An 11,973-nucleotide genomic window follows, 5' to 3' on the forward strand; every position below is an offset into this window, starting at 1 on the left:
TTAGGACCGATGTCTACTAATATTTTACAAAATGGGGGCATGCAAATATGATACAACATACGCTGATCGCAATCAAGGAGACTGGGGAACGTCTGGAATCTGCCGAGAACGGCGTTCATAAGGTGGGGGAAGCTCACGAACAAAACGTCCGCCATCTTGGTGCTGGAAAAGATACTCTGGATCACCTGCGGGCGGTGTAATCATAGGAGAAGGGAAGGACGCAGAACGCGTCGGCACAGACGGCGGCGGTGCTCCCCTTGGTTGTGCAGATAGGCTACGTTCAAAGGCGAATCGATTGTGAGGCGTAGGCGTGGATTCTGTCAAATCGGCGCTGACCAAATTGGAAGACGTACGCCCAGCTTCGATAGCCTTTTTGTTCGAGTGACGAATAGATGAAGTTGGGAAGTTGACGAATCCTCGCCGGCTAGTAGAAGAGGCTAAGTCACTCGTATCACTCAGTGCCACACGTGTGCGCTCAGCCTCTGTGAGGAAAGGGTTTAGAGAAGGATCAGCTGCTGGAGAAATAGATAACATTTGATTTTCCAGGACAGCACTGCTTCCAACGAGCACCCCAGCGCCAGCCTCCTCCACAACTTTAGGTTCAGGCAGAACGAGTGGTTCCGGTGCCAATTCTTTTTTCGACCTCTGTTGTTTAATGTAATATCGATAGGCAATGAACGCGCCACCGAATATCAGAATCGAGAGGGGAATGAGGATTCCAGCAAGAGTTGCAATCTGTCTGCGTTTCGCTTTTGCGACAGCGCCGGCTTGAGCATCCTGCTCCTCATTTAACAACACCGTATTTCCAGGTGAACTATTCAGGCCAACACAAGAGACATCTTCCGATCCTCTAGGCATGATGGTAGGAGTGCCAAATGCATAGCGGCCCGTTCTGGGTTCAAGATGACAGTTAAAGCTAACTAGTCAGAAGAAAAAGTAGTAGGTCACTCACACATCGCTCACAGCAGCTTCAAGACAAAAATTAATGAAAATAGTCAGCGAAACGAACCAAGTTGGTTTTGAGTAATTATTTACCTAGAAGAAGATAACCCGGCGTAGCTCTATTGATGTAGGTGAATGCATCATTCGGGCTTGGTATTGTTACATTAGTGACCACCGGAGAATTGAACTGGGCAAGAGAAAGATTGTAAGGAGGAACTCCGCCATGTATTCTTAGACCATATGGTTGGCAGGTGTTTACGGTGCCAGTAATATTGGCGGAGACAGTGAAGTCGCTTTGGTTGGAATTCACGATACACTCTGTGCTTTGCCCAGCTATGATAGAAATTTATGAGTAGGGATGTTCGCAGGCAAGGTTTACAACACAACACACATTGAACCGTGTAAGCCTGTGGGGGGACGCCTCCGCCATTACCCTGAGAGTCTACGACGTTGAGCATTAATGAGGCACCTGTTCACAACGAAGATATGATAAACGGAAAATGGAGCACTGATAATCGGAGACGCCACTCACCCACTGGATGATCCACTGTCCAACTTAGACTAGTCTCGTTCAGCCCTAGTAGCGTCGTTCTTGGCGTACCGCCGATTTCCCAAGCGACCATATAAAACGGAGGAATACCATGTGTGATGTTAGTCGCATTCACTGGTTCAACGGTAATGCCAAAGGATTGACACGATGGAAGTTGGGGACCCAAGAACTGCATGGTGAATGAGAATGAGTATATCAAGTTATCATAATTCGATAGGAACAGAAACTTGCATTATCAGAAAATTTCCACTGGAATAAGTTCGTATCCGGTGGCATTTGAGCATTGGCTGTTATCGTCATCAAAAGGAGCACGAAGGAGGCGAAGGGGGTAGAAGACAGAGAAATTGCGTTCAACAAGGACCGGTAATCCATTGTCTATACGCAGAAAGAAGAAGGGAGTACAGAAAGAACGAAGGTGTATGAAAATGAAGGTAGAAACGAGAAAACGAAGGAATAGTTTCTGAGGACAACTTCAAGAATCGCGGCGGCTAGCGCATATAGATGAGCAAAATCTAAGTATATGAGTTATTATCAGTATAGACCCAATGTATATGAATTCTGGCGATGAGGTGTTGAGGAGCACCGGCAAGGAGTCCGAAATTCAGCGACCACAAACAGAACACTCACTACTTCAAGATATAAAGAACGGTCCACACTCTGACCGAACTCAGTATACCAAAAGGGCTCGACCCGATGAAGGCTTTTTCAAACAATTCCGAGAGAATCCAGGATAAAAGCACCACTACCAAGATGGTCGAGGTTAAGAAAAGGGTATCGAAATGACAGATGGATAGTAGCGTCACGTCATCCAGAGTATCGGAACCACTCCCATTCGTCCCTATACTTCCCATTGATGTGACAGCAGAAAGTCAGCCGTGATTGGGCAATTTCTATCTTGTTGTGAGTTAGATAGGAAACAGCTTTTGTCGTATATTTCCCTCATAGCTTCAAGGTCCTTGATGATGATTTTCATGGTATTTTTGGGTGCCCGAATGTGTCCGACATGACATGATGTGATGATGGTTGCATTTGATCTGACTAGTTAGTTGTAGAATCAACTGAAGATGTTTCGCAGTGATTGTTCTGACAGGCAGGGTGAAATCAAGTTGAGGTAGCTGCGACCCAGGACAAAAGAAGCCTCCGTCCTGATCGCAAATGTTCCCACAAGTCAAAGCCTGGCGTGAACTTTCCCAGTTCATCTGCCTTGCACGTTACGAGACGCACCAGCCCCGAAACAAACGCCCCCATTACTTAGCTCGAGGGCCGGACGATTAAAAATATACACGTTCAGTCAAATTCGTCCTGTCGACGTGTACGGTTGACGAACCTTCCATGAGGGCGCTTTTACATATGTACCCGATTTATTTTTGGAAATGCTCTGTCCGATGTATTTTGGCTGGCTAACTCAGACCAAGGAAATTCATTCTGTTTGGGTAACTGCTTGTAGTCGCAGTAATATTGGATATCGATGTCTTTGTGCAATACATAGTTGTATTTTTCATGCTTGGTTTAACTGAAGTTTCCATTCTGGAATTAAGCCTTAATTGGGACACATGATTCCTGTTCAGTGCTCTTAGAAATCATGCAGGACGTGTCATGCTACAGCTTTGAGTCCTAATAGATATGCTACAGCATTGCATACTGTGTAGCTCAGATATGCCTTCTGATGAACTTGAAAACTTCTCTGTAGATTATTGTTTTGCCTATAAAGTTCCAAGATATGGGCAAGGGTTCCTCAGGGTCCCCTGACTGCTGACATATGGCAGCTATCCTACTTGCATCCCTTGTTCTTCCTGGAGTTGCTTTTCCTACTCCTATCATCAAAGATGCAAACAGCTTCACCCCATTTGACTCTGGAAGCTCTACATACACAACAGCTGGGCCGAACTTTGATCTCTTACATCCATCTGCTACGATATTCCCACAGTTTCAAACCGAGAGAACGTACAAAAAAGATAGGACACGACTCAAGTAGTAGGCAATTAAACAAAAAATCTCAACCAAAAAGAAGGCCTAAGGTATAGGGCCAGCTGCTATATACCAACACCGCTACGAAATGTCATGACAATTGACGCTGAGTAGTGCCGGAACTTTGAGACAAGGAACTCCGAATAAGACAAGACCAGAATCGGTAAACAAAATACTAGAGCCAACAGACACTGATAATACACCAACAGTGACAGCTACAAAAGAACAGATAGCCAGGGAGTACCTCACCAGCAAAGCAGCCATTATAGGCACAAATGCGCTATTGACCAAGGAAGACATATATGATGCCATGCTACGGGCTACCAGGCTGCCCAAGAAGGAATTAGATGTCACACTCAAAACGGTGGAGCATGGGATCACGCTATTGAGAGATATTGATGAGAAACGAAACCAACATCAACTACTAGGTGAAATAAAAGGTGCAGTTGAGTCATCATTCGTGAAACTAGACACAGAAAAACAATTACAGCACCAGCTCACACAGGTCAGGAATGAATTCAATGAAAGGCTGGACTTCATCGCGGCCAACATCAATGGAACAGAAGAGAAGATTGACTCTATTGCTAAGAACAGCCAGCCAGCTGCACCTGAAGCCTCCTATGCCGACGTCGCGCGAACAAATGGTAAAAGAACAATGGCCCCGACACAGGCCATGACGTGGCAGAGAATGTGTGCTCACGTTGAAGTAAAGCACTGAACATAGGGAATGAGGCAGGGAAGGAAATTATCAGCAAAAACTCGGGAGAGATTCTGGAATACCTTAATAACATGCTAATAAAGATGGGTGCCCTGAACAAGGGCACTTTTGTCTCTGCAATGAAGCTAAAGAATACTGATAATCTCCTTACAGAAGTGAGCTCGCCCAAGTTAGCAGACTGAATCCATCAAGTTGAACAGATGATACAATTCACGACACTCTCTGGCCAAGCACTAACAATTGCCGACAAGGAATACGAGATCATACTACATTTCGTACCAATAACCTTTGGTGCAGATGATGCATTTAAGCTGCAACGACTAGAGGACATCAACAACCTTCCAACCTGTTTTATCACCCGGGCAAAGTGGGCCAAAGCAATGCAGAGACGAACGGAAGGACAACATGTTGCAAGTCTCCTTCTGTACCTCAACAACGCAAATGCTGCAAACTAATTACTGTTATCTGGCGTAGTCATAAGTAATAAGAGAGTCCAAGCCGAGAAAACAGTTAAAGAAGAGAGAAGGTGTTACAAATGTCAGTGATTCGGGCATATAGCAGGACAATGTACTGAAGGAGACAAAAATATCTGTGGTAAGTGTGGAGAACATCACAACACTGCTGACTGCTCTTCTGAAAAGAGATACTGCATCAACTGCAAAATCAATGAACATGCCAGCCTAGACTGCAAGTGCCCGACTTTTCAACAAAAATATAAGTTACTTAATAAGCGTTCCCCAGCTAATTTACTGCCGTTCTTTCTGAGTGACGAGGAGTGGACCTGGGTCGAAGAACCAGACAATGCACCTAGGACAGGACCACCACCAAAAATTACTTTTCATCAGGAACGACATCAGCATTACCAAACATGATAATGAGCTTGCCTCGTTTTTGTGTGAAAGAGAAAGGAAGGAATCTAATGGGCACTCCAACCAACCAATCTAATACACAATATGTGAGTTCACTGCTATCAAATTTATTTAATAGCAAGGGGTAGCGTTGGCAAAGGTTCCGCAAAGCTTTAATCAATCAATTTGAATCATTCTAAGGATTCGATATATTCCTTTGATCAAGGTAGATTCAGCACGATTTGTGCTTTGATTGTATTGATATGGGTATATCAAGAATTGGGGGTTTGAATCAAAGTAAATTAAAACCGAAACACACAGACCCCTACGGAGGGCTAGAACTATGTGCTGGCACAACCACACAGCGTGATTTGCCCTTAAGACCAACAACTGATCCTAAGTTCGAAGAATACCCAACAACTGGATATACTTCTCGCAGTCACAAGGAGCAGAACACAACGTTCCTATACTCACAAGTGCCGGGCCCGAATGGCTGCTAGCAAAGAGGTTTCAGTCTGGCGGGAGTGTGTCTTTCCTTTTTACGGATTAGCACTGCAACGTCGTCCCAAAATCACTTTTATTCCAGATACATCGGATCGCTATTTATACATACAGAATATAGAGTCGCACAGTACAATTAATTTAATACAATAAATGTTCGGAACCGCAAGGAAGCTTCTACACTCGGTCTGATACCATTTAATTTGAATCTACATGTCCTTATTTGGTCCATAATGGTTCCAAGATTCAAGTATACCTCCAAACATAGGTAGGTACTTCGTTATTCATTTAATTTAATTGTTTTGGAGAATGACTCGAATGGTGTTCAACTGTCATTGCTGTTCAACACTTACTTCGATCGTTTGTCACCTTGTCCGGAGGCAAATCAGCTCTCCTCGATTCTAATCCTATCAATCTGATTCATCTGGATTAAACTAATTGCTTCTCTCTTTCAATAGACACCCATTGTGCCTATACTCTATCAAGGGAGTTACGCATAGTATTCATTTAATTGCATTCTTCAATATTTTCTACGTTAGGACTCTTTGACATTCATTTGATATGTCTTCGGAGCCTCGCAGTACTTCGATCGTTCTTCTAGTCATTTTCCTCAACCATGCAACTTGATTGGTCTATTAGACTAAATCACAGTCTTCTAGATTAATGCATGATCTCGTTCTAGAAGGAGTATTTGATAATTCCTGAGTTCTAGAAAGTCATTTCGAGTCAATCCTCGGCTCATGGTCACTTGAGTAAGTTCTTCCAAACTCCTGCCAGTGTAAAGTCCAATAAGAATACCCTTGGTATGTCATACGTGAATGGTCGTCCTTCGGATGTAGTCCAAGTCTGGTATAATCCTGCTTGACAAACAGGTAGACTGCTATCCGAAGGTAGTATCAGGGATGGGTAAACTAACCAATGCGTGGTAGTATGGGTATATGGTCCCTTCAACTTATTAGACTGATTCAGTATTGACTTTGACTGTCAATCTGGGTCTTAATTACAGTCCTCTCGATACAAATCTATATGTGAAAATGTCACAATTCACAGCATAGACGTCTAGCCAAAATTTAGGCGTGTCAACGACTCACCGGCTGGCAGCAGAACAACCAACCCAACGTAAATATGCTCCCGTTAGGTGGTCCTCTACGTTGGGGATCACAAGAACCTATAGGGTTGCAAAATGTAACAGCAAATATAAATGACAAAAACTAGGGAAGTCTATGTTAGAAACAGAACACTATACTGACAAAGTAAAAATCATACAGATGAACTTACACAAATCAAAAACAGTTACCTTCGACCTAATCAACAAGCCCGAGAGCGCAAACACACTATCCAAGACTATGCATACAGGAGCACTGGACAGATAGAGTAGGAAACACACGAAAAAGCTCGCGTTGGCACATCGTATATCCCTCGTCAAGACTCAGCATGGAGAGTGGAGTGCTATTGTGAAGTATAATCCTCATCAACCGGAAAATCTCCAGTAACGTCTGGCGTCAGATCGATATCTTGGGTACAAATGATATCACAGAAATACTACTAACTGGCCCCTTTGGAAAACTAGGGATCTTCAACATATACAATGACGGTAAACATTCACTCACACTAACAATTCTAAGACACGCAATGGACGCACTCCGCCAAGCCGTTCAACCTGACAAGGATCTTCACGTCATCTGGTGCGGTGACTTCAACCATCAACCCAGCGAACCACCATCTCTTTACTCCTGCTGCCATGGAGGAGGCTGAGAAACTGATATACCTAACTTATACTTAGGGGCTTGAGATGTAGCGCCAGAAGAAATGACCAATGGTGCGGATCACATTCCCGTCTCCATGATACTGAGTCTCTCTCTCCTACAAGTGAAATCCTCTCCCAAAAGAAACTTCAGAACTATAAACTGGGAAACCTTCAATGAGCACTTTGCAGAGAACTTGAGAAAATCCCTCCACCATGTGAGCTAACAACGCAACAACTACTGAATGTAGCTGTACAGGATATCACAAGAACAATACAGCTGTCCATTGAAAAAGCAATACCACTTAGCCAGCTGTACCCAGCATCAAAAAGGTGGTGGACAAGTGAACTCTCCGAGATGAAGAAGGCCCTCAACCAGCTAAGTGCAAGGTCCTATAAATTCAGAGCAATCCCTGATGATGATTCACACAGAGAACTCAGGGAACTATGGACGCAGTACAAGGCCCTGATTTTCAAGGAAAAGGAGGACCACTGGAAAGACTTTCTAGATAATGTTGATACTGACTCTATATTTACAGCAGCCAAGTACGCCACTACTCCCAACATAGATCAAAATGCAGCAACAGTCATTCCAGAACTGAAGGCCCTTGACAAAAACTAAGCAGTAAGGCAAATAGCAGCCCTATTGGCAGAAACTTTCTTTCCCCCTGCACTGAGAGATTACTCATTAGATTGCAATCCCTGTAGGAATCAACTCCCAAGCCCACCACCAATCACTCAGCAATGGATCATTGATGTATTTCAACGACTCAAACTGTACAAGGCCCCAGGACCAGATGGAATACCAAATATCATTCTCAAAAAATGTGCGGGAATGCTGGCACCATATCTATGTGAAATATACAATGCCATAGGATACCTGAAGGCATACCCAAAAGAGTGGTTAAACTCTACTACGGTGGTGATACGGAAGCCCTACTCCTTTCCCAAATCTTATTGTCCAATCGCACTGATTAACACGCTAGCCAAAGGTTACACCTCAATTATAGCGGAGGACATTTCCTTTCTTGCTACGCAGCACAATCTTCTCCCAGACACCCAGTTTGGAGGTCGACTATGTCGAATGACGACAGATGGTATACACATGGTTGTAGACAAAATCAAATATGCATGGCGTAACAAAAGGGAGGCTTCCATGCTATCCCTAGACATCGAAGGAGCTTTCCCAAACACGGTCACCCAACAACTGCTATATAACCTGTGAAAACGACGAATCCTGGAACAACTGGTGCAGGCAGTGTCCATCTTTCTCAAAGGACGTGTGACTTTACCTCTGCCCCCATTCCGCTTACTAATGGCATTGGACAAGGAGACCCGCTGTCGATGATAGCCTACCTTCTCTACAACGCTGACTTCTTCGATATCACATTCAAATTGCGATGGCAGGGCCTCTCAGTTGGATTTGTCGATGATAAAAACATACTTGTAGAAGGAAAAAGCCTAACAGGGAATGTGGAGATGCTTGAGTTCTTTATGGACAAACCAGGGGGTGGCTTCTCATGGGCGGCGGAATGTAGCTCCTCCTTTGGGCTCTCAAAACTTGTGCTCATTTGCTTCCCCAGGCCCAAAATCAAACCGGAGGCACCACTGCTGGCCCTAGTCCTACAAGGAACTGCAGTTACAGAGAAAACCGAAGTCCGAATGCTTGGGATAACCATAGACTCAAAACTAAAATGGAACAAGCAAGCGGCACAAGCTGCTGCCAAGGCATTGAGCATTGCCTCAGCATTCTGGAAGCTAAGTCGACCATCCACTGGAGTCTCTCTAAAAATGATGCGCAAACTCTATTTAACAGTGGTCATTCCCAAAATGACATATGGATTAGATGTTTGGTACACCCCCCCACATCGACCTGAAGGGGCAAAGAACCGCAGAGGCTCACTAAAAGCGCTACAAAACTTCACGCAAATACAGCATATGGTGACCATCACAACATCTGGCGCAATGGGGTCGTCCCCAACAGATTTCCTCGACATCCACACAAATCTGCTCCCCATGGATCTTATGCTGGAAAAAATATGTCACTGGGCCATTCTACGGATCTACACCCTCCCGGATGAGAACCCAGTAGTCAAAATCACCCAAACTGCCTTCCAACAGCGGCGGGTAGAGAAGATGGCACCCCCACTGAGACTCCTCCCAAGGATCTTCGGCCTCCCATCACCAGAAACAGTCGAAACAATAACCCCTCCTCAACGCGCTGTCCAGTGGACATCCCCAGTTGAAACTAGGATTTTGAAGAAAGATGACACATCCCAATCACTGGAAGAAGACTCGGCCACATACAAGATTTTCTCAGATGGCTCAGGATATGGAGGAATGACGGGCACAGCAGTGGTACTATACAAGAATGGCCGACCACTTACTAATGCAGTTCTTTGATACCAGTTAGGTCCCATAACGGAACACACAACCTATGATGCAGAAGGGGTAGGCATACTACTGGGTCTACAACTAATAGATAGGTACGTGACCAAACCTAATCACCTAAGTTCATTAATCTGCCTTGATGGCTGCTCGGCCATAGAAGCCCTGGAAAGCCATCTCCCAAAATTTGGCCAGAACATCATCGAAGCTACGTTATGAATAGCAAAACCAATGGCCAAGACAAACAGTACAGAGAAAATCACTACAATAACGTGGATACCAGGACACTGCGGAATTGAGGGTAACGAGCAAGCTGACAGAGAGGCAAGGAAAGCAGCAGAAGGGAATGTCAGTGCAAAGGCAAACCTCCCTGCATACCTGGGGAATGGCAACTTCCCTGCCACGGCATCGGCAATACGACACTTCCACAACAGCCTGAAAACCAGATAGGCGCAGCGATTCTCCACATCGCCGAGACACGGGAAGTTTACTGCCATTGACCCAAAAGGAACTAACTCAAAGTTTGCAGAAAACGCAGGGGAATTGTGGCGAAAGCAAACAAGCATCCTATTCCAACTAAGAACAGGACATGTGCCCCTAAACTCACACCTCCACAGGATTGGAAAGGCTGACAGCCCAAACTGCCCACACTGTGACACCATAGGGAGGGCAACCATAGAAACCATAAAACACTACATTACTGAATGCCCCGCCTACAGGAAGGAACAATTCCGCCTACGACAGAAACTGGGAAGACAAACCAGGTCACTCCGACACCTCTTATCAGACAAAAAGTGCACTCCACACCTGTTACGATACATATGGGGGACGAAATGATTCGAAAAAGTTTTCAGGGATGTAACCCCAGCAGACACAAACAATTCATCCTCAACCACTCAAGCCTAACGACGAACAAATACCCTCGCTTGGCATACACATAGAACAGATCAGGGATTATGACCGCAGTCAAAGACAGCACTACTACCTACAAAAAGATAGGCTATAATGCTACAACCTACTCCCACTCTATTCCCTATGCCACCGACCGATTCGTTGGCTCCTTTGAGCCCATTGCAGTTTACATTTATCTACATTGTATTACAAATAGTACAGCTCAATTCCTCCAGCCCTAGGCAAAGGTAGATGTCAAAAACAACTCTAGGACGAGTTGAACCAGAGGGGGATGTAGATCCGTCTGTGGGGCTTTCGTACCTGGAGGATTTAGAGCAGGCCAGGGGCCATATAGATAGACTATGCGCATCATGAGGTCCACCTCCGCATGCAATAAAATGATATTAAATAAAATAAAATAAAATAAAATAAAATAAAAAACACAACAGCTGAGATTGTATGGAGCTGTATCACTACAATCTTTGCATGTACCTGGATAGTAGTACACCCAAATGTACCTGCATTAAATGAATCAGAAGGAAGACTATATTGGCATCACATAAAAATCATGGCTGTTGCACTTATTGCACCAGAATTCATAATCATATGGGCTGCAAAACAACTATTCTCTGCTTGACATGTTGTAGATACATTGCATACATTACCCTCTTGTAAGTATCTTGGGTCAAGGCTGGTACACTTTGTGATACATGATTAATTTTCCTGCAGGCAGTGGGTGGACTCTCACCCATGGCATGTTCCTTATCATGGGTAGGTTCATGCTAACTGATCATTTTGGAAATTGTCTTGGTGTCATACAAGAGTATAATCTAGTCAGACTTAATCTTGGCCATATTTCTGACTCTGAAATCATGGACAAAAGAAAAGGAGATGCACTGGCAAAGACCCTTGGGTTGGTCCAAACAACATGGTTTATGGCCCAAGTCATCTCACAAGCAGTAATGCATCTTCCTGTCACTGAACTGGAGTTAACTACTGTTGCCTTTGCATTCCTTAATCTCTTGACATATGCATTATGGTGGAAAAAACCACTAGATGTCCAACCTCCCATCAGAGTACTGCTATTACAGGGATAGGAATCTCTAAGTTGTTCTGCTTCAGAATCAACAAATCTGGAGTGCAATCACTATTCTGATATAGAAATTGTTTTATGTTCTCAGAATGCTCATCCTGAATCTTCAGATGATGATGTAGTCACATATACAGAGCAGAAGCCTGGCTACAAAGCTGAAGGCAATATCATAAAAATTGACTCTTTGGATCAACCGCCACTACATTGTTTGTCCCCGGAGTAAGAGAATAGAGGAGAGAGACACAAGAGAGATACAAGTAGCAGCCAAGCCAGTAGCAGCAATAACACTGACAACAAGAAGTAAACCAAAGGACTCTACATCCTAAGGTT

The 11,973-nt window shown here is 44.3% G+C and overlaps 4 protein-coding genes across 4 annotated transcripts; 3 read left to right on the plus strand and 1 right to left on the minus strand.

Annotated features, from left to right (window-relative positions):
• Positions 1 to 72: 72 nt before the first annotated feature.
• Positions 73 to 1,667, minus strand: C8R40DRAFT_1166682 (uncharacterized protein; the record flags this gene model as incomplete). The annotated part of the gene is made up of 5 exons (XM_046230895.1): positions 73 to 892; positions 953 to 968; positions 1,036 to 1,275; positions 1,334 to 1,411; positions 1,475 to 1,667. The coding sequence occupies 5 exons, from the start codon at positions 1,665 to 1,667 to the stop codon at positions 73 to 75; spliced, it is 1,347 nt and encodes a 448-aa protein (XP_046090534.1).
• A 2,103-nt stretch (positions 1,668 to 3,770) lies between these two features.
• On the plus strand, positions 3,771 to 4,633 carry C8R40DRAFT_1166683 (uncharacterized protein; the record flags this gene model as incomplete). Its single annotated transcript, XM_046230896.1, has 3 exons — positions 3,771 to 4,104; positions 4,185 to 4,333; positions 4,379 to 4,633. 3 exons carry the CDS (start codon positions 3,771 to 3,773, stop codon positions 4,631 to 4,633), a joined length of 738 nt encoding a protein of 245 aa, XP_046090535.1.
• Positions 4,634 to 10,952: 6,319 nt separating this feature from the next.
• Positions 10,953 to 11,614, plus strand: C8R40DRAFT_1210037 (uncharacterized protein; the record flags this gene model as incomplete). The annotated part of the gene is made up of 2 exons (XM_046233181.1): positions 10,953 to 11,225; positions 11,284 to 11,614. A coding segment is annotated over exon 2 (309 nt), but the record flags the coding sequence as incomplete, so codon positions are not given.
• C8R40DRAFT_1036356 (uncharacterized protein) lies at positions 10,993 to 11,187 on the plus strand (the record flags this gene model as incomplete). Its single annotated transcript, XM_046223578.1, has 1 exon — positions 10,993 to 11,187. A coding segment is annotated over one exon (195 nt), but the record flags the coding sequence as incomplete, so codon positions are not given.
• Positions 11,615 to 11,973: the final 359 nt, after the last annotated feature.

Source organism: Lentinula edodes (assembly GCF_021015755.1).
Source record: "Lentinula edodes strain Le(Bin) 0899 ss11 chromosome Unknown C8R40scaffold_4, whole genome shotgun sequence".
In the NCBI taxonomy this organism is placed as follows: Eukaryota; Fungi; Basidiomycota; class Agaricomycetes; order Agaricales; family Omphalotaceae; genus Lentinula; species Lentinula edodes.